Raw genomic sequence first — 21,626 nt, forward strand, 5'->3', positions numbered from 1 at the left:
GATACTACTGACATTTAATGGTTGATTACAACTTGACAAAGTAGGATCATTGAAATGTAAGAGATCGAAATGAAAAAAGGCGGTAAAGACTTCCGAAACGTAACAAGTCGATCAGCACTAGGCACCTGAAGCAAGTCACCGAAGGGGCCGGTGGACCTAAACAAACATGTACCGATGACTCTCATTTGGATAAACGAGTTCGCTTTCAACAACACAATATCAGTCAGAAGCATTAGATATGAACAAGGAATATGTAATGGAGAACATACCACCAGAAAATAGAGGCACTAAGTTTGCAAATGGCTGTTACAAAGAAAAACGAAAATATGTCTCCTCTTCATTTTTCATTGGCTACAAATTCTTCTTCTCCCTTTGGATAGGTTCAGCAGGTGAGATGTGAAAAGAAACAAGCTGGAAAAGAAGGGGGTATTGGAAACCATGGAGTTCGAACCCTCGTGATCATGTAAAGACCCTTGACCATTCTACTTCGCACAATTTAATCTGAAAATACACTTGAAAATGAGAGGGCATCAACTTCTTATCTTCAAATCAAATGCACATAATGAAAATATATTCACACACACTCAGAAGCTATGTCAATCAATGTGAGAGGCTAGGTAAGATCATCTTCATCTAAGGGCTCTTCTTCTGGGGCAGCACCCTTCAACGAAGTTACATCACCCATCGGCAATTTCCGAGCATGCCTGATGATCTGCAGCAGTAACACTGTCAAAAAGTTCTTCCAAACCTCTATATCCACACAACAATAAGACCATGTAAAAAATTGCATGATTTTTTCAAATAGCAAATTAATGTTTATGTCATTTGCTGTACCAATAATTTCTACCCCCAGTTCCTTTCTTACTTGTCGATACAAGTACCATGACATCCAACAAATGAGGACACACCAATGAAGTATATATAAATGCATAAAAATAACCATGGGAGTGGGAGAGTTTGAATCCTAATTATTCTTTCTAAACACCACACCTAACCGTCCATGAAAAATCAAGGCTAATATATTCCATCATTTTGAAGTAGACAAAGACGTTTTGGTGATTTTACAGGCCAATGCATAGACACCATCAGATGGTGCTGAATAGACTGAAAAGATAGATTACCGCGTGGTCTAGATTGGAAATAGTGCTTGATTGAGCCACCCGTTTGATTTCCTCCACATCCCCATCAGAATAAGCAGAAAGAAGTTTATTGGCACAACGATTTTGATCACTGTTCAAGAAAGCTTCAATCCTGCAAAAGAAGAGCCAATAATGACAAGTTCATGAGAAAATTCCGCTAAAGGACTGCTAAGAAAGGATTGGGTTCTCTTTGGTATTGATGAAATGTACAAACATTTAAAAAGGCTCAAATCCTTCATATTAGGAGTTTAAGAGTTAATCCAACAAAGGAAAATCTTATAAGCACAATACTTTCTCCCACCCCAGTCTGCAGTTTATCTGACCAGGTAAAACAAATCCAGCCCACACAGGAGAGGCCAATACAAGATATATAATAATGTGAATTCTCTGTCCTATATGAGCTAAACCTTTCTGATAAAATCGTGATTGAAGAGATCTTAATTCATATTAAATGGTGTACATGCGTGCAATTACTTGAAGAAAATTGACAACTCTGAATGTCTGATTCTTCTATTCTGTTAGTTTCCTTTTCTAACCATTTATTCCTTTACCGTTTTACCTGTTCTTTCTTTCTTTGGCATGCATGTCAGCTAAACAGTCATAAAAGAGAATGTGCTACTTGAAAAACTGAAAGCTAAGAAAAGAAGAAAACTCTTAACTAAGAAATTTTAAAAATAGAAAGGAAAAAAAAACTTGTTCTATGCCAGGATTTGAGGTGTCGTGAATGATGAAAAAAATTAGAATTTGAACGTACTGGCAACAATCATTGTGGCACTTCTCTGCTTGCTGGAAGTCATGAGCATAAAGGTATACAATGATGGCACTGAGATAAGCCTAGAACCAAATCAGACATGTCAACTTCAATTCTAAAAGTGGAACACAAGCCTTTACACAAATTCAAATACAAATTTTAGATGCACAAGTGCGACTTCAAGTTACAAGATATAGCAAAATTCAGGAACACACAAGATATTCACAAAATTTAGCAATTTTTAAAGCTATGCAAGTAATTAGTCATCATCAAACATTTAATGACACCCAAAAAAAAAAAGGAAAACAGATTTACTTGGGTTCACAAATGACGAAAGCCTTTGACAGTCTGGAATCAAGTAATTAGTAAAGCTGCCAATATGTGCATGCATGGGATCAATAGCCTAGGGATCTCTTTATCAAGACCAGCCATTTGTGCCAGTAATCCCTCAAAAGTTTACAAATAAGAACCTAAATTTTTATATCCTTCTCTACCTCAGACCCAAAGACAATCTGTCATAGGAATGTCACTGAGGATTATTAAAGAGAAACGTTATAGGAACCATGTTCTGTTTTTGCTTGTATATATCTTGTTTGACTTTGATACTTTATGCTAACAATATGAGCAACCAGTTAACTACTACAGCATTGTCCACACAATAAAATAGGCCGAGAACATCTCCCCTGTTTCACAAAGAAACACTAAAAGCATTAGATTTTCCATGACTTCACTGAGATATAAGATGGTATTCAGGGAAAGATCATGCTTTCTGCATATCACAAGATTGCTGATGATGTAAATGGTATCAGCATCGTCGCTAAAGAATAAGAGTTAAATATGTAACTATACATGCAGATCAGGTTGAAATTAGCCTATGGGAATCAACAGGCCACAGCACCACCTTTAGGATGAAGATCACCCAGACCTAAAGGAACCTTGACCCTCAACAAAACAGCTAGATAATCCAAGTATTAGGGCTACCTTCAAACTTAATGTCTTCGATTCTGAGCTCACATCATCTAAGGAAACCTAAGGATCTGCAAGATGGTGGCTCGAATTAAATGGCATCAACTCATTGAAGAAAAGCATGCTTCAACCACGAAAAAATTGAGGAAAAGAAGTTGGTGAGCACCCCAGACTTAGGATAACTTTTGTCTTCACAACCACTATATATGCATACACCTCTTTTAGAAAAACTGAGATTGCTCTTTCCCCAATATTATGTTTTAGGTGCCTGGCTTTCACACTTCAATTTCTTCTCAATCTCAGCCACCCTTCAAAGATCACATAACACCCAAATGGCTAACCTCTTCCTAACTCATTATTAGAAATTTACATTTATACGAGATTAATAGATGACATTATCAAAGAAGGATTAACTGGAACATCAGGACTCGCAAAAGACAAGAGAAAATGGTTAATTGTATTATTTAAAAAAGAACATACACTTGCAAAGATGTTTGACGCAAACAATCAATTGACAGTTGACACAAAATGTCTAAAGTTTCACAGAGTAAAAGCAAGAAATATGCATGGTGTCTAGAGGTGAAAGGTAAATGCTAAAAACCTTCATACCTTGCATTGACTATGAGTTGCATTACATTTATCTGCTGCCAATGCCCATCTCAACAGAACAGTTGCTGCATCTGTATACCTGTGGAAGATGAGAGAAGACGAATTACTTGCACATATAATCCTTGGATAAAAGTCGTGTTAATAAGTATGGTTATGAGTTATGACACAATAACTACTAAAATGTTTAATTATGTTGTTATGTGATAAATGCTTCAGACCTTTGAGGCTTAACTCATGACGTTCTTGAGAATCTTGATTTTCTTTTGTATTCTTCTACTACCAACTATTTTCACTTAGTAGTACAACTTTCAAACCTTCAATGACTTACGTTCGCTTATAATTGCTTACTACCTTAGAAACTTTTAACTTTTCATCATCATGTCTACATAGTTTCAAAATCAGTTGTCAGGGTTCCACATGTTCCCTACTTTGCCACACATTCCCAATTTGTATTCAAGTAGTACATGTTTTCACAACTCACCAAACTTCCACGTCAAGATGACGGGAATAAACAATTAGCTCAAAGATTTAAAGCAACACCATCATCTGCTATCCATCTTAAAGATGAGGGAAAAAAAAAAGACTAACTTCTCAAATTTGTAAAAACCTAACAAGGCCTCTAGGAGTTTATGTTCAGAAACATCCCCCATTCAAGTTTTTTCAGGTTCTATGGAGTAAAATGGCAAGTTTTACTTAAACTAAATGAATCCTCCCCAAAAATGTTATAAAATTTATTTACTTATCATTTAAACTTCATATAGTCACATGATGACAGAAGAGGTTGCATGAGAGGAACCAAAATAGAGGTGTCAGGAATGTATTTTGCTATGGCGAAAATGCAACACACCTTATATTTGCCAAAAGTCACTGTTTCCATTCATAAATTAACAGCATACACCAACAAATAATTCGAAAAGAAAAGGATTAACTTAAAAGTTTCAGATTTGGTATCACTTAGTGCTTAGACATGAGAACTAAAAAAAGAGTTGAAGAGAGACTCAACAATCAACAGTTATCACTCAGATTTATTAACTTAAAATGAATGAAAGGCCTCTTACATTTCAAGTTTCAAATAGACACTAGCAGCGGCACGATATAAGTCAAAGGCCATTTGTTCCTTCCCGTCCTCCTCAAGAGTTTCACAAGCATCAATATATAGCTTGACAGCATCCTCAGGCAGAGCATCTTCTAAAGCACTGACATAAATTTACCTTTCTTTAAACTGTGCAAAAAGGTTACTAAATATGAAAAAAAAAAAAAAAGAAAAGAGGCACAAAAAGGAAAAGGAAAAGGATGAAGAAAAGGATATCATCCTCCAAGTAGCTAGTCGTGTATATTTGACTCCGGGAGAATTACAAGGAAATTGCTCTTTTGAATAGCCATACATTTGTAAGAGTTGCTTCTTTCTCAAAGAACTCTCACAGAAAGTACCAAACCATGCAATAAATCCTTCTACATGTTAAATGCAACAAATGCCTCAAAATCAAGGGTAGAAGATAAAGTTGCAGAAGCAATAGAAGAAACGAAAGTTGTTACGCAAGGTTTGCAGAAAAGAAAGATACGAGCCAAAGCATCCATTAAAGTAAGAACTTCTAGTGCGTGATCAAGCATCACTTCCCCGAACTCTACTCCTACCTCCCTTTTTTCTCCTTCCTGGTGATTCTAACATGACCACCTACTCAATATGATCCCTGGTATCTAACATGACCAGCCACCCAATATGAAAACAATCCATAATGATCAGGATAGATTTGAAGGAAGATGGGCTCGGATCTGTATCCAAAATAACATATAGCTAGGTCAATCCATAAGTTGACCCATATGACAAAGCCAATTTCCTACACCAGTGAAATGTAATACCACTCTTAAGTATTTCAGCTAGATTGAACAAAAGAAAAAAATGAAACACATAGTTAGCTTCTTCTAGTGTTATTGGATTGTGGCATAACATAAAAGGACCAAGTTCTGAAGTATAAATTTCAACTATAACTCTGTACAGCTATGAATATCCATCACTTTTTAGCACGTTCAACTTGAAACAGCTGCAGAAATGCAACTATATTAGAGTACACAACAAAAGACCCCCCCCCCCGGGGGGCAAATATGCAATACATGAAGGAGACACTTTGAACAGTATGTTTAATTTATTATGAGAAAAAAATCCATGAAAAATGAAAATAAGTATACCTAACAAAGTAGAAAAAAATTATAGTCCAGCAAGAAATCATTGCTTACCGAGCACCCTTAGCAAGTGCATCTGATGCAGGTTGTGACCGTCCACATTCAATGTATAACTCAGATGCACGTCTATAAAAGTCAGCAACTTCACGCCAGTTTCCTAGTTCCTTAGCCACAGTAGCAGCAGATTCCATATGTTTAGCAGCATCCCAAGGTCTAATTTACTAGTCAAGGAAGCACAATGTAAAAAAATATGAAATTTCAGAAATAGTAGTCATAGACAGGATACGAAGATAACATCTCCTGTCCCTTGGAAGCTTTCTCAAATGCCTCTTTTGCTTTCTCGTGCTTTTTTGACAGCCTAAATGCATTAGCTACAAAAAAAAACAAAAACAAAGTAAACATCCAGAAAACACACGACAAGTAACTAGTATTTAAACTTCTCACTATGGCAGTAATGATAGTTAAAATTGGAAAACTACCTGCCTGCTCATACAAAACTGTGGCACTTTTCCAATCAGCACTCCATCTAGTTAAACTAAGTTTTGTTCTACAAAATCCGTATGCAAGTAAGTTAGATTGCAAAAAATGTCCATTATACATATAACTTAAAAATAATATCTCCATTCTGACATGAGAATCATAAAATCAAACATTGAGTTTGACATACAATATAAGCAACGCGATTCATATACAGTTCGTATATAAAATATTGTAAATTTTTTTTCTTCATTTCCATCTCCAAGAAATCCCGTATGAGCTGAGAATTCTCATATAGAAGAGTCTCTAGCTGAGCATATTATGTATCATGAAGAATCAAATTCAGTACTAGTGCTATTTTTCTGCAATCGGAAACATCCGCCATAAATGTTTGAAATTGACATTTCCTAAAATGTAAATTTCCTAATTCCACCCTTCAAATTTATTTACATGGAATCGAGATCGGAAAATGCACAAACTCCAAAAACCAAAAAGCAGTATTAAAAACAGCTCATGATTTCCAGTCACTACAAATTACGATTCAGAAGATGTTCACTGGTCACGATAGAATTCCTACTCCTAATCCACAAAGTTCGCGTCCAAATACTCGCATTATCCATCTCAGGAACATTTCAACTAGTCCAGTAGCCAAACCACATAAAAATCCCGAAATCGGCAACATTATCATTCTCGTCCCAAAAAACTTAGATCAGCTTCAAGAAGACCACACAAAATAATAATAATAATAATAATAACAGAATTCTCCCTCGTTTCTCAATCATTCTCCGATGAATTGAGAAATGTCAGGATATCAAATTCAGCTGTAAATATTCGAGAATCACATCACCCGTATCTGTATTTCGTTGAGTAACAAACTTTTTCTGCAAATACAAATATAAATGCTAGGGAGAGAGGGGTTTGGAGACTGACAGTTTATCGGCTTTTGCGATCAACTTGTCGGGATCGGAAGACATGGCTGGGTTTGGCTGGTTGCTGCCGAGTCCTGCTTCCGTCAGAATTTAATAACCGCTGCCTTTAAATATTGAATGATGATGGAATCTAGCGTATTATTCATTCTTTCCTCTTTTTTTTTTTTTTTTTTTTTTTTGGTTGACTGCTGTATTTTACATTTTTACTACCAGTCAATCCAGCTAGGAAAATTTTAGGGAGTGGTTACCGGGAAGGGAAAACCAAAGTGAAGGCGTCATGCTGTATTACCGCAACAGATCACGCCTTCAGATTTAGTGGTCAAACCACCTCCTGCAGTCACGACGGCATGCAGATGATTAGAAGTAGTAAAATGAAGGCGTGCCCGTTTGTTAAAGTAAATGTGTCACGCCTCTTTGGTAGCCTAACCTCTAATTCTTTTTTTTGGGGGGGGGGGGGGGGGGCGGGTTTTTGGGTGCATGGTGGCTCCCCAAAAACAGCTTTGTGTGTCCGTCTAGTTTTGTAACCATTGTGCTTAACCTAGTCGGTGGAGCGGGGCGGAGGGTGGTGTTTTGCGCATGGTGCCGCAAATATGGCAAGATGCATCCCTCTTACCATAGCAACTCTAAATGAACTGAATCTGCAATTGAATCAAACTTCAAATTGTACCTTAAAGAAACAGCATGTGTACTTCAATGTAGCTTTATCACTTAGGCTTTAGAATTATTTTTATCATAACTTACATACCATTGAAGTTTATTTAGCCACGCATCTAAGAATCGAGGCTTTAAAAGCGTGCTATCACGTACATTTTCTTTTAATCATGAGTTCGCTACACTTTTGAGCAACAATGAGGAATTTAACAAAAAACGACCGATTTTTTTTTTTGGTTTAATGTTAACAAAAAGAGAGAGAGATGCAAAATATAGCAAATATGGGATTCACCAAGTAATATTAGATTTCGTCCATTGTGCTAATTGAAATCTAATCATGTATCAATATGACAGCTTGCGTAATATGAGGACATTCGCGGTAGCATTTCTCAGATCAGATGTACATCAATTGGTTCAGCTGCCTAAAGGACACAAAATTTGTAAATGATACTCGTAATAAAATTGAACGAATGCATATTGATAACAATTTGACTGTCCCTTGTGCAGATGAGTCACAGCAGTGTTTTTACTAATAAACGATCCGGGCACATTACCATGGAATCAAGACATCCATCCTTGTATGTATATTTCAGTGTGCTTTGATGCTGCACGTCTTTCAACAACTGGGCGGACTCTCACGGAACAGAATCCTAGCAGCTTTCCAAAGGGAAGAAGAGAAAATCCCTGTTATCTTTGTACTAAAATCTATTGACCGGTCCAATTCTCAACTCTAGTGTCAACAACCAATGAATGTTGCTCCCAGTAGTATTCCTGAGGCACAAGAAAAAAGAAACATGTAGTTCCATTCATTCAAAAGTACAAATGCCTTCTGGGAAGGGCAGCAGCTTTACGTAATAAAAGTGACAATTCCATTGATATTTTCTTTAGAAAACAAAAAAGAAAGTATACATATAATGCCTTCACTACTGTTAGTACCCAGGAGATTGATTTGTTGAACGAGGGAAAGTAGTAGGGCAAGCAATGATGAAAGCAGCAAAGCTGCAGCTCAATATCCACAAAACCAAGTTGGAGTGCACATAACAGCGCATGATTTGGCATACAATAATCACGGTGTTTCTCCTGAGGGCTCTCAGTGACCATAAACAACTTTCTTTCTCAGAGAAAAAAAAAATCAATTTTTTAACTTAAAATGAAGCAATTTATTAACTGAAACATAATGTAGTATGTAGGCCTATGGCAGCCAGACAAAATGATAGATATGTTCAATGCTGTCTTATTTGAGACAGTTAAGAAGTATTACCTATAAGTACTCTATAGTGGAAGGAGAGGGGTTCTTTCATCATGTTCCACTCGATGGCTAGCCTGTAAAATTGATAAGAGAGAAATCACATGTGCATGTAATAAGTGAATCCATATATATACGTAAATTCTAAGCATGCAGTAGTGGAGTCTTACCTCGTCATGAGCCCCAGCTGCCATGTCCACAAAGGATGCATCCTTAGACCTGGAAACATTACCGTGTCAAACCATTTTCTAAAATAGTAGAGAAACAACAGAAACATACAGCCATGTCATCAGCGCATAAAGCATGTCTACCAAAAGGAGCAACCGGTTAAGAAAAGATGCCATGGACATTCTGAAATGTCAGTTTCCTATCCAGTATGATTCTGCCATTGACTTAGCTGTTTTTATTTTCAAGAAAGTTATGGTTAGACTCAAGTTATTATAATCTTGTAATACATTCTGGCATATCCTTTATTTCAGATCCATCTAACTTTACAGGTAAAAGGTCAATCCAATTATCTCATGGTAATCTAAAGACCTGCGTGCAACATGGAACTTCAGCATTTTCATTTTTGCATTTCCTCCCATATTTACAGAGAAGTTTAGCAGCACAAAGCACAAAACTTGTCAAAATCTTCTTAGACAATCACTGAGGCAAATGTCCAATCCACCAACACCACATATATACTCATGAAAGGTGTATCTATGGAAGCCGATAACTGAAATCAAGCCTGCAAAAAAGTGTAACTTTTCAAAAGTTACTTGTTCTACAGAATGAATCGGAATGGATGAAGAACAATACTGTTAGCCTTACTGATGTCTCATAGATATAAAGGTTTCTTACAAAGGCGAATGTCTCGCTTTCATCATGAGGACCACTATTGCTTTTGTGCCCTACTTTGGCTCACAATCAACTGGATAGCTATTGACTTTTTCAATCCAGTACCCTATCTCTTCCCAGGCTTGCTTAGCCTAAAAATCCAGCCCCAAGCACTAATTTATGTAGAAAGACTACTAATGACATTACACCGGAACAGTAAAGAACTGCCTTTGTTTAAAGAGGAGGAGTGTAGGCCACAGAAACCTACTTTTTACCACAGTTCCGTGTGTATCTAACCAAGAGATAACATGTAATAGCATTTTCCAGAGCTTAAGAGTTTATTAAACAAGAATACTCATCATATGCTTCCCAAGGCGAAAAATAATGATAATCTCATACCTAAAGTTATGTTGAGTTTTCATCATTTCCATACCACCATTCTGTACTTCATCCTTGACCTTTGAAAGGGGTGAAAAAAACTGGAAATAGAATAATAATGTAAGACGAATTTACAAGAGAGACATTAGATCATATATTCTTCAACCTCAAGCAGTTCAACATAATAAAGTAGAATAGATGATAAAAGGGATTTAGATTATCAAACATGAAAATAAGAGGGAAAAAAAAAGTAAGAAATCCATTGAGAGAATATAAACCTAATTGTACTGCCTTCTGCTGAGTTACCTGATGCATGGAGATAAACACAATGGAGATTCCTAAGATGAAGTTTATTGTCAAAGTATGACCAAACAATGCTGCAGATGCAATCCCAGTAAAAATTGTTGCAACAGTTGACGAATACTTCTTCAAAATTGTATCTACACAATTAAAGACAATCCAAATCAAGGCCTTGCACGTGGTGAACATAAGAATGGTATACAGCTGTTTATGGCAGCACTATAGTCAGTAACATAACATTTCCTATTTTGAGCATTGATGTATTTTACTGCGTACTTAGACATAAGTCAGCATCATGTAACAACCAGTTGAAATCTGCCATATGCCTAATTAAAATAACCCATTGCCAACAGATTGGTTTCAGACACATCCGAATTTGGATTTCAGATATCTGCCAAGTATGTACCAAGAAAATTGAAGCAGTATTCAGGTTCCGACGATCCCGACTTGTGCTCCTGAAAGTTTCCTCACTTTGACTTCCTTAGGAGAGAAGATTTTCCTAACATAGTGACTGAGATTAACTTCGTCCAATTTTCAACTTGATTAAAAACAGCTTCACCTACCATCTCAGGCAGAGTAAATTATCTAAACCATATATTTCGTCCCTACCAAAATTTCTCATTAGCAAATACATTTCAACAAGCACTCAAGTTTCAGGTGAAACCAACAAAAGAAACACAACCAAAAACGAAATTAACAGGAAGTTTTTGTTAAACTCAGCACAACAAATTTCATGTTAAAATGAATAATAAAAGAAGGAAAGATCAAAGCCAAAACATACAATGGAAACAGTTCGAATTTCTTTCAGTATGGATGATAAAATAAGTGTCGTAGGATGAACTATGATATGTGGATAATGAGACAGACAGGTACAGTTTGTTAATGTATGTAAAGGGCAAAAAATGTATGTACAGGAGCAAAGGAGCACATGCATAACTGTGTAAGCAGCTAGTACAAAATGTACATCAATTTTAGATCATGATGAGACAAACTTTAAAACATGCACAGCAGGACACTTGATGCCCAGGAACAAATGCGAGAAACACTTGGAAAGATAAATCAACAAACATAAATGAGGTCATCATATTTTGGGTTTAAAGCAGTTTGGGTGACATCCCCTGAACAACGTATCTTAAAGCAACAAAGAAAAGGATCTAGATAAACTCTACAACCCTTCGAGGATTAATCCCTTTATAACTGGTCATTCATGTTTAACTAATCTACTACATTAAGTTCCATCAGTGACCCAAACGTGGGTTGTTCCATTCTTACCTATTCTTTCAAAATGCGCAAAAGATAAAGAGGTCCACAAAACACAAGAAGGCAAAAGAATTTGTTGGAAAAGACAGCACAAGAAACGGATCACAAAATTGTCTGTAAGTTCTACCAATCCACAAACCTATTTGCATATTAACTACTAGACAGGACCTTTAATACGGAACTTGATTAATATTTAAGAAATGATAGATACCTGCATATTTGAAGAAAAATGAGGATAAGATCCCTTGAGCTGCATTGTTGCATATTAAAAAAATAGTTGCCTTTGAATGTCCCCGCAAGATATCCAGGTTATCAGGTCCTAAAGTACAATTAAGTAGAAGGATTAGTCAGAAGCACAGTACAGGAGAAAAGAAAAACTTTTCCAATCATTTTCAAGCAATAATACATATTTGCTATGACAAATATAGAATGACTATTAAAAGCAAAAAAACCATGTGAGCGTTCAGATTCATAAAACACAACCACATATTCAACTCAAATAGTCATTTTTTAAAGCCTGGAAAGTTTGATAGAACTTCATGACAGCCTGTAATAAGTATGAACCGACATCTGGCAGTGGTTGCCACCTATATCCTCTCCTCTCAAACTTTACTATGCTTTAAGATTCCATGTTTTGACCATACCTATAAACATACAGCCTCTGATCTGACATCATGCAAACATTTGGTAGGAAGTACTAAACAATGAAAAAAAGCGTGATTTCCGGTGACCATTCAATCCAACGATACATGTTATATTGACCACTGAGAATGTCTCTGGAAACACAACTTGCAAAAAGTAGATAATGCACTTCATAGACTCCTCGGAGTGAATATACTCTAGTTTATTCAGACAAACTCAAACGTCCTGTAGTTTCTCATCCTGCTCCATGGATAACTGCTAAACTATCCATTTTTAGAAAAATTCTGTCATCTCGGTCTACCACTCTCAACCAGTGTAGCGTGAAAGTGGGATGAAGGTCCCAGTATTTCAGTGCCAAGGTTCTGCACATTTGTTTTTATCTATGTCGGATGTATGGGTATAAAACTAGGAGCAAATTGAGTACAGTAAATTCTTCAAAGCAAAATAAATTACTCACCAGTCCAAAATACTGTAATTAGCATTTAAAGCAAAACAATTAATTTGTAATCATATCAAGATAACTGGTTACAAAACTTGACAACTCAGCCTCGAACAATTGATCTTTACAGGCTAGAACTGCTGCATCCTAGGAAAATATGATGTTTTAATACCTTTGAAAATGGCAGCCCCAAGTATTCCAAGAAAGTTGAATATTGCACCATAACCATACAGAAATAGATTCTGCAAACAATCATAAAATATTTATTGAGGAATTGGAACATGATAACAATAACAAGGTCCATACAGTAGACCCATACAACAGAAACAAATATCTGAATACCAAGTAAAACAGTGTAAATCTCATCATTATCCAGGAGTAAGACAAATAAACTGGGCTGAAAATCGAAATAGAAAGATAAATCTAGGAATGTGCTCAAAGTCAAAGGAAGAAGACCAACTATTAATTAGCTTAACCACAACTACAGTCAAAGTACTTCTGCGTTTCATTTCACTACTGGTAAGCAGATATTCTCATGCAAATCCATGCTTTACCTTACAAAAAATCATCCAATTTGGTTGATGTCCTCTCTGTGCCTCTCTGTCTTTGTCCACATTTATAAACATACATATGCTTGCATACGTACATAGAGACATGTAAATGCACATATACATACATATATGCACACATAAATATCAGGCCTTCTGTGAATTAATTTCTGTTTGGGGACTGCTAGGGGCTGAAGTGGGCAAGGTCTTAGGGCAGGCAATTTCATGTACTAAGAATCCAAGGAAGAAGTCAGACTTTGGATTAATTAACTGCAAACAGTTAAAACTCACCTGAAGATAAATGCTAGTCTCAAATTGGCTCTTCAAAGCATACTCATTGTAGACTGAAGCCAATGAAGGAACAGTTACCTGAAATATAGATTATAGTGTTGGCAACTAACTTCATGGTGCCTTACCCCAAAATAAATAAATAAATTTATACACAATACATAAAAGGCGTCTAGTACCTAACATTGCTATGTAGTTCTATCTAGTAAATACAGTCCGTTCTTAACATGGCAGTCACTTATAGCAGTAAAGCTGTGAGTGTAAAATAAGAATGAGTGCAAGTATTATTTAGCGAGTAGTCTGATAACATTTCACCACTTAATGAGCTTTATACACCAAAATGGGAGGATCGAAGCAACTTCAAGTCACCCAGAAACTGAGCACAATAAAAGCAGACAAGGAAAAAGCAATTCAAGGAATCAAATAGCAAATTATTTCCAAAGGACTTACAAAAATTAATGTGTATAAATAAGCAGCTGTTGCCACTGGAAGACCCATAGCGCTAGTACCCTCTGGTAGAGAGCGCAGGTGATTGACTGAAATTCCAATAAGCAACAGTGCAAGAGCCTCCCACTGAAGCAAACGAAAAGGCACAATCACATACAGAGAACAGATTTTATAATCAACCATCCAGACATTAAAGGCTCATAACAACTCCCCGAAGAAAAGGAGGGAAAAGAAGAATAAGAAGAAGAAACAGTGGAACAGATATGCATGTTTGCTTAATGAAATTTCAATTGATAGAATGCCCACTAAATTATTTAAAAATACAAACTACAAACCTGAATTATGGAAAAGCGACGTCTCATTATTATCTTTAACAAAACTGCGATAACCAAAACCTGCAAAGGTACAATACAAATTTTAAAGACAATAAAACAAAATCTAGAAAAAATTATGGAAGCCATAAGTCAATAATGCTGGCATAGAATTAGTCATGGAACAGCCATTTCTTTTAAGAAACCCAGGCATATTCTTTAGCATGTATTCATTCTTCCGTGAAAGGGCCTTCAGAAAATGTCTCGAAGAGTTCCATGAACTATTTGACAACTTAGTTAACAGAAATAGTGTCAAGACGCAACTGGAGGGTAAATTTTTGGTAATATTCTTCAGGCACCACCAATCAGAAAGACATAATGACCATATTCTTAAAGCTCCACAAATATGCAGGATTAGTGCGGAACAGAAATCCTTGGCTTGAGATTTCCAGTAGAGATGAATTGATCAATATCTGAATCTTTCTCAACTGGTTTCAAGGAGCCCTTGAAAAAAGAAGCTCCGATTCCCAAAGTAGGACATGATAAACAGAATGAAATTTTTGCACAGGAGGATACTTGGAGGTGCAAATGAAGCAAAATAGGATTTTCCAGCATTTTTTGGGCTTCAAGGCATGATTTTGGCTCATTAAGAGGTTAAAAACGTCAACCCAAAGAGCACAAGTTGATCATTTGATAATTTTGCTTGATGCAAGAGAGCTGTCAAAGCATCAAAATCGCTCCATAGGAACCAAAGAGCAGAAAATTATGTGCCTTAGTTGAGTCACAGCCTATATCCACTTCAATAGATTCAACATGGACTTTTTTTCCAACTACAGTACCATCTGCTGGCGTGCACACCATCTTACATCAGGAGTTACTTCTTGAACATAAATTATGCAATTCAGAACATACACCTAATGCAGGCTGGAAATTGTAATGCAGAGAAATGGAGTCAAGCATCAGAAGCAGGACAAGAATGGATGAAAACGGAACATTGCTACATGAAATATAGAAGTCCAGCTTTTACCACTAAAACTTAACCAGTAAATACCTTCAGGTTACTCAGCATCTTAACTGTTGCAGGAGTGAAATATAGCTGCAAGCAGAAAACCATGCATTAGGACTGTCTGATTGTCACACATTCAACATGATGACATCAAACATTTCAAACTCTGATAAGTGTACAGATACATAAATGTGTGTGCGTGTAGGCCCAATTTATGGCAAGTCACGTGACATTCAAGTGCTTCTCTTTCACAAAAATGGCAGAGCCATGCTCATCCAGCTTGTATACACAAAGCACCTTCCCTGGCCCAACCCACATTTACATAATAAAAGTGCTCCAAAACACCTTAAAACACTCATAAGTGCTGTAGCCTATGAAGTCACAACTCACAGCCATACACATATATGGTTGGGCTGTCTGGTGGGCGTTTTAAGACATTCATCACCCAAATTCAAGTTCGAAGCGCACACCCCCCCCCCCCCCAAAAAAAAAAAAAACCCCGTCAAGTCAACCAACCTGCTAGAGGGCTACAATACATCTAAAATGAACAAAAGATTACTAAGCCATAAAAATAAAACTCCAACAGTGGAATAACACTACTAGTCAAAATTCAAGAATAACACTCCAACAATTGAAAACAGTACTAATCCATAAGCAATGAAAAATGACCTTCCCAACTAAATGCAGATAAGAAAACGAAAGTGAAAGTTGAGGTTTTACCTGCATGGTAAACTTCAGATAGTTGTTTATAGCATAAAGCAGAGCAGGAACAGCCAGAAGCATATTATTACGAGCAGCCTGATGGCAGCAAAAGGAAACAAAACGAACATTAATCATTACAATCTCTTAAAATGCCATAGCGAACAATCTAATCAATGACAAATAGCCATGAAAGAAGCCAAACAAGTAGGAATAATGGACAAAAGTTCATCACAAGTCCCTGTAACTGGGAACAAAGAATTGACACCTTTCATTATCAGTTGAGAAATTTCAATAAAGCGTTTGACAGGAATTACTCCTTTCCCAACAATGGCTACTTATTCCAGTTTGCATTTTGTTCCAAACTAAAAGGGCAACAAGTTTCAACAATAAAAAATTTCTAATGTTTTTAAAAGGTGCCCTCTAGTAAATTCTTGTGCAAGCTAAAATCTGATTAAACACTCAAGAACTACAACCATGATAAGCACCAGAAACTCTTACCTGGAAAAATATAGAGACAGAGAGCAAGGGTTTCTCTCCCACTTTTTGACGCCGTGCCTGCAAAAATAGACGGATAAGATATGGTGACTCTGAGCATTTACCAGTGAAAATGCTCTAAAACAACTTTCCACCAACTTAATGTTAAATACAAGCTAGATAATGCTTCCACAACCACAAAAATATTTCTAGGATATATTACTGTCCTTTGTATGCAGAATTATAGAGTAAAAGAAATCTTCACATGCATAAACCATCATACTGGATACCAAACGACTAGTTTTTTAGTTCGATTAAAGTGAAATTTCTTCAGAACTAAAATTTTTAACCTGAATATGGAATTTTACGATAAAGAAGAAAAATGTAACTTTCTACTGTAGTTTGATAACTTCAAACTCAAACTAGTGTGGAGTGTCACAAACATAAGCAGCAGCAATTAGTTTCTTCTTGGAGTCAGGAATTGCAGTATCTGTCAATTTTGTACTGCATGACTTGTGGTTTAGTTCACAGGCCTTATAGGCCTTTTCATATGGTCTAACTCTGACCTAAGCAGCCACAAACTTTTCCTTTCCCTCTTTTACCATCATTCCAAGGGCAACTTAGTGCCCCTTTCTATGAATTTAAGTACTTGAACCCATGACACTTTTTTCTGCAAACCAGGAGATAATTTCCTGGAAAGCTCCTCCATTTTTTTTTTTTTTGTGGAAAGTTCGAGAGTCTCTATTTGTAGATTAAACCAAGTCCAGATAAGTAAGAAAGGCAAAATTATCGGACATTTACCAAACATCTTCCTAAAAGTCAATTGCAAAGAGAAATTCAGAATCTTGATATCAATATATTTCACAGATACTTCTGACAGTCAGACAGATATCTCCCTACTTATGCATTCACAAAGCTTAACATGTGTACATATCTTATTAGCATCAATTCATGTTTCTTATGCGGGCAGAAACCATCATCATGCTTGTCCTTGTATAAATCAGCATTTTGCGGCTCTACTGCAACTATATTTCTCTTAGCGTTGCAATAACAGTATGATATCACTTACACATTCCAGTGTCCATTTTTCTTTTCTTTTTTTGAGAGGGGGTTGAGTACTTTGCTGCACTGCCATAAAGATTAAAGATTTAGTACTTTTAGCTTGCAAACAGAATCACATTATTTGTTGGACGTGGACATTTGACTTTTTGTTGTTACGCAATCCTTCCATGGTCAGAAAACAAGTACACAAACTTTTCTGCTGCAAGAATCCCAATTCTTTTCTCCTCAGTTAAAAAAGGGTATCCCGTCTTAACAAATATGCGCCAAAAACATGTATATGCATACAGGTACAACAGAAGACATTGCACATAATACTCCAAATGCTAAAAACTAAGCTACCTGAAAACAGAGCATGAGAACTGCAAAGACGACTTTTGTAACCTCAGTCAGGAAGTTCACACTAATTGGACTGAACTTGAAACTCCCATCGACTTTTGACATATACACCAATATAGGCTGCAAAAGAGGGGAAAAATAAATAAAATATCTTCTGCTGTCTTAACTGATAGCTATGATGCCAATTTGACTAAATTAAAGCCACAATCACCAGTCACAAACAAAATGCAAGTATTGAGGCTTGAACTGTGCAGGGTTAAGCAAATTCTCAAAATGGCTATAAATGTAAATATCTGTGATTAGATTAGATGGGAGATCCATTCAGAAAGAAAAGACTACCTTTCATCCTACAAGACACAGACAAAAAGGCATACTTCCTTATCAAAACCTTCCACAAGGTCTGCATGTCTAATACTTTAGAAAGCCTTGCACTAATTTCAGTTTCTTCTTTCTAACAAGTATATCAAAGAGATAGGTAGATATATAGTACATTTTCTATAATCATAAGAAGCATTTTTCGTGTTATAATCTCTCTGACTTGGGTATCTAGATTAACATTACCAGGGATTACAGAGCCAAATTACGTAACGAAAAAGATACTTCCAATTGCATTCAGCATAAATCTAACATTACTTCATAAGCGCACAATTATTCCAGAGATTTGAGTAGCATACCCATAGTTAGTAATGTATGTCAGCCAAAAAATAAAAATAACGCTTGTAATGAAACTGTAACACGTCTGCCCCAGAACACAGCACGTTCCTATAAATAATTATGTTAATATAAAATAAATAAATAAAAGCATTCCTTTTGTTTGCCTCTTAATAAACCTCAATAACATTCTATTGGATAAATATTACCTCGTAAAATCAATATTTTTCGGAATTTTAATTAGAAAATCTAACTCCGGTGATCAAGTCAGGCATCAGTATACCTCAATTTGCAGTAGAACTAGTAATAAAGAAACAGCAAGATTTATAATATCGCAACTATCAAAGTAATCATCATAAATTCTTCCATTTCTCCAGATGAGCACACCAAACCAGCTAAAATTTCAGCTGAAAAAAATCAGTGATCAGCCAAAAAATCACCTGACTAATTAAAGAGAAAAACTCACCTGTAAGCCGACTAAAACGCAATCGCCACCAACTAGGAAGATGTTAAAGGCGCGAGTTTTCAGCGAAACATCATTCCGGTGGCGATCGTACGCCTTAGACACTGTTTTAGCGCTCGGAGACACCAATTTGGAATGGCAGACGCTGCATTCCACCATTCCATTCATATTCGTCTTCATTTAAAACTGAAAAAATTAATCTAACTAAAAAAATCTCTATATACACACACACAAAAAAAAGAAAATCAGGTGTGGATGGAAGAAAATCAGCTGATAAATCTGTAGATATGGATAAAGAGAGATCAACGCAGGAGGAGGAATGTAAATTGAGCTGATGATTGGATCTGATAAACTAGAATTCAATTGGACTGAGAATTGAATTCAAGTGCCGCAAGAGAGAGAAAGAAAGAGATAGAGAGAGAGAGAGAGCTTGTGTGTGTGTGTGTGTGTGTGTTGGTATATTTTTGGTTTTTAGAGAAGGTTTGGATCTGAAATCTGTGTGTTGCTGTTGTAACGTCGCTGCCTCTACACTACGCGCCTTCCGCCTTAATTTTTCTTCCCAAACAAAAAAAATAAAGGGGGGTTTTTGACAGGGGCGAAGACTTTAGACTTTTGAGTTCAGACACTCGAGGGATTTGGACTCGGCAGCTGAGCCAGCAGGGAAAATGGGAAATGTTAACTCAACTACGGTTAATTAAAAAAATTTGATGCCTATTCATCTATTGTTTGCATCTACTTTTTATGATCAAACTACATCACTTCGTCGAATTTTGCTCTTAATTTATAAAATATAGAAGTGGCAAAATGGATTCATATCCATCAATCCATCCATATAAACCAACCTTAAATGGATTTGGATGATCCATATAAATTCAATGGTTTTAAATGGATAACCATTTAAATCCAATTATGTTGGTGGATTTAAATGAATTATCCATCTTATCCATATACATCCATTTAACTTAAAAAATAGAAAACACATTTATAAAAATGTGAGATAAAATCTTGTGGAACCATCTATTCTTTTCTTCATAACTTCCTCATATGTCAAATTAATTTTGTGGGATCACCTATTCTTTCCTTCATAACTTCCTCACATGCCAAGTTGCCAATAACATTAATTGCATTTTATTTGCTTCTAGTTCCTAGACTTCTTTCATCCTTTTCAAAATTATATTTTAGTCTCTACTCTTGTTTTTTTTTTAAATTAAACTCTCATGTAGTAATGATTGCAAACATTTATATTCTTAAGTAAAGAAAAAGCGAGAATGCATCATGCAGTGTCAAAATAATTTTTATTTTTTTAATTCTTTTATTTATAAAAAAAAAATTTCTAACGAGTGTCCCCGCAACATTGGTTAAGATATGTAAATGACAACTTTTTTTTTCCATATCCTCATACTTGCAATCTCTCTCCCCTTATCACCTAACCCAACTATCCAAAAAAAAAGACACCTAATTTATTAAATAATATAAGGTAGCTTGTATATCAATGGTATAATAAGGAGTTTCATACATTTTTAGGTACGACGTGCACATGTGATGAAAATATTTTACTTGTCAATTAATATAAGATTTCTTGTTAGAACTCCACTTTTATTCAAGACATCACTCTTGAACAGGAGTGCAAAAAATTGGAAATCTAAACTTTTTTTCACTGTAAAACCGTATTCAATTCATTCAAAAGTTATAAAAATGTAGTCAAATTCTTAATTGTTCATTACTTTACAAAATGATACTTAAAGTAATGGCGAAAGGTTAAATTGACCATAACAGTTAAATTTTCTTGGAACTAAACTAATTTTATGAAGTACTGAAATAGAGTAGTAGTACAAGTATTTGTTATTACCAAAAGGTTTTAGATGATTTAAGAATAGAACTTTGGGGATCTGTATTTTTTGGAAAAAAACATTTGGATCTTAAATTTAGAATTTGGGAGAGTAAATGGATAAATGGATGGATCATGGTTTACACTATCCATTTAAATAACATTCATTTAGATCCATTTTATTAAATGGTTTTAATTGGATTGGATCAATTTGATCCACTATCCATTTAACTAAAACCATTTATCAACCACATATCCATTTTGCCACTTCTAGTAAAATAAACCAAACACGTGCAAATTACGTATCAAACTATTTTTGATCTCAATCCAGCTACTCAACTAACTAATTAGCATACTTGTAGTCATTTCGTCGAATTTTACTATTAATTTACGAAATAAACAAAACACGAGCAATTTTCGTGTCAAAATCTAAGGGTAAATATATTCATTGAACTTCTCAATCAAAACCTAAAAACTCCGATGGCCACAAACTAATTCATTCATACATTTTTTAACACTCAAATATTTGTTGTTTCAATATAGTCATTGATAGAGGTGTAAATAAATCTAATCAAGGCAAACGCCCTTGTGTTCACATTTGTTTGATTATTTTAAGGGTTAATCGCACTTTATCCCCTTTAAGTATAGGCCATTTCTTATTTTACCCCACAATGTTTGTTTTTTCTCAGTTTACTCCCTCCGTCAGCAATTGCACGTTAAAAA

General features: G+C 35.7%; 2 protein-coding genes across 2 annotated transcripts; both read right to left on the bottom strand.

The window, feature by feature from the left end:
* Positions 1–163: 163 nt before the first annotated feature.
* On the bottom strand, positions 164–7,145 carry LOC113783555 (gamma-soluble NSF attachment protein). Its single transcript, XM_027329720.1, has 9 exons — positions 7,054–7,145; positions 6,126–6,193; positions 5,933–6,017; positions 5,701–5,859; positions 4,524–4,661; positions 3,466–3,544; positions 1,894–1,973; positions 1,122–1,251; positions 164–712 (listed from the first exon to the last, which is right to left on the bottom strand). The coding sequence occupies exons 1-9, from the start codon at positions 7,095–7,097 to the stop codon at positions 614–616; spliced, it is 882 nt and encodes a 293-aa protein (XP_027185521.1). The 5' UTR covers positions 7,098–7,145; the 3' UTR covers positions 164–613.
* An 829-nt stretch (positions 7,146–7,974) lies between these two features.
* LOC113783020 (CMP-sialic acid transporter 4-like) lies at positions 7,975–19,646 on the bottom strand. Its single transcript, XM_027329026.1, has 15 exons — positions 19,079–19,646; positions 17,965–18,081; positions 16,588–16,644; positions 16,108–16,185; positions 15,433–15,477; positions 14,406–14,465; positions 14,074–14,196; positions 13,627–13,704; positions 12,960–13,029; positions 11,918–12,025; positions 10,453–10,586; positions 10,168–10,247; positions 9,120–9,168; positions 8,965–9,026; positions 7,975–8,474 (listed from the first exon to the last, which is right to left on the bottom strand). The coding sequence occupies exons 1-14, from the start codon at positions 19,253–19,255 to the stop codon at positions 8,976–8,978; spliced, it is 1,227 nt and encodes a 408-aa protein (XP_027184827.1). The 5' UTR covers positions 19,256–19,646; the 3' UTR covers positions 7,975–8,474; positions 8,965–8,975.
* Between the last annotated feature and the right edge of the window lie 1,980 nt (positions 19,647–21,626).

Source organism: Coffea eugenioides, chromosome 9, assembly GCF_003713205.1.
Source record: "Coffea eugenioides isolate CCC68of chromosome 9, Ceug_1.0, whole genome shotgun sequence".
Taxonomy (NCBI): Eukaryota; Viridiplantae; Streptophyta; class Magnoliopsida; order Gentianales; family Rubiaceae; genus Coffea; species Coffea eugenioides.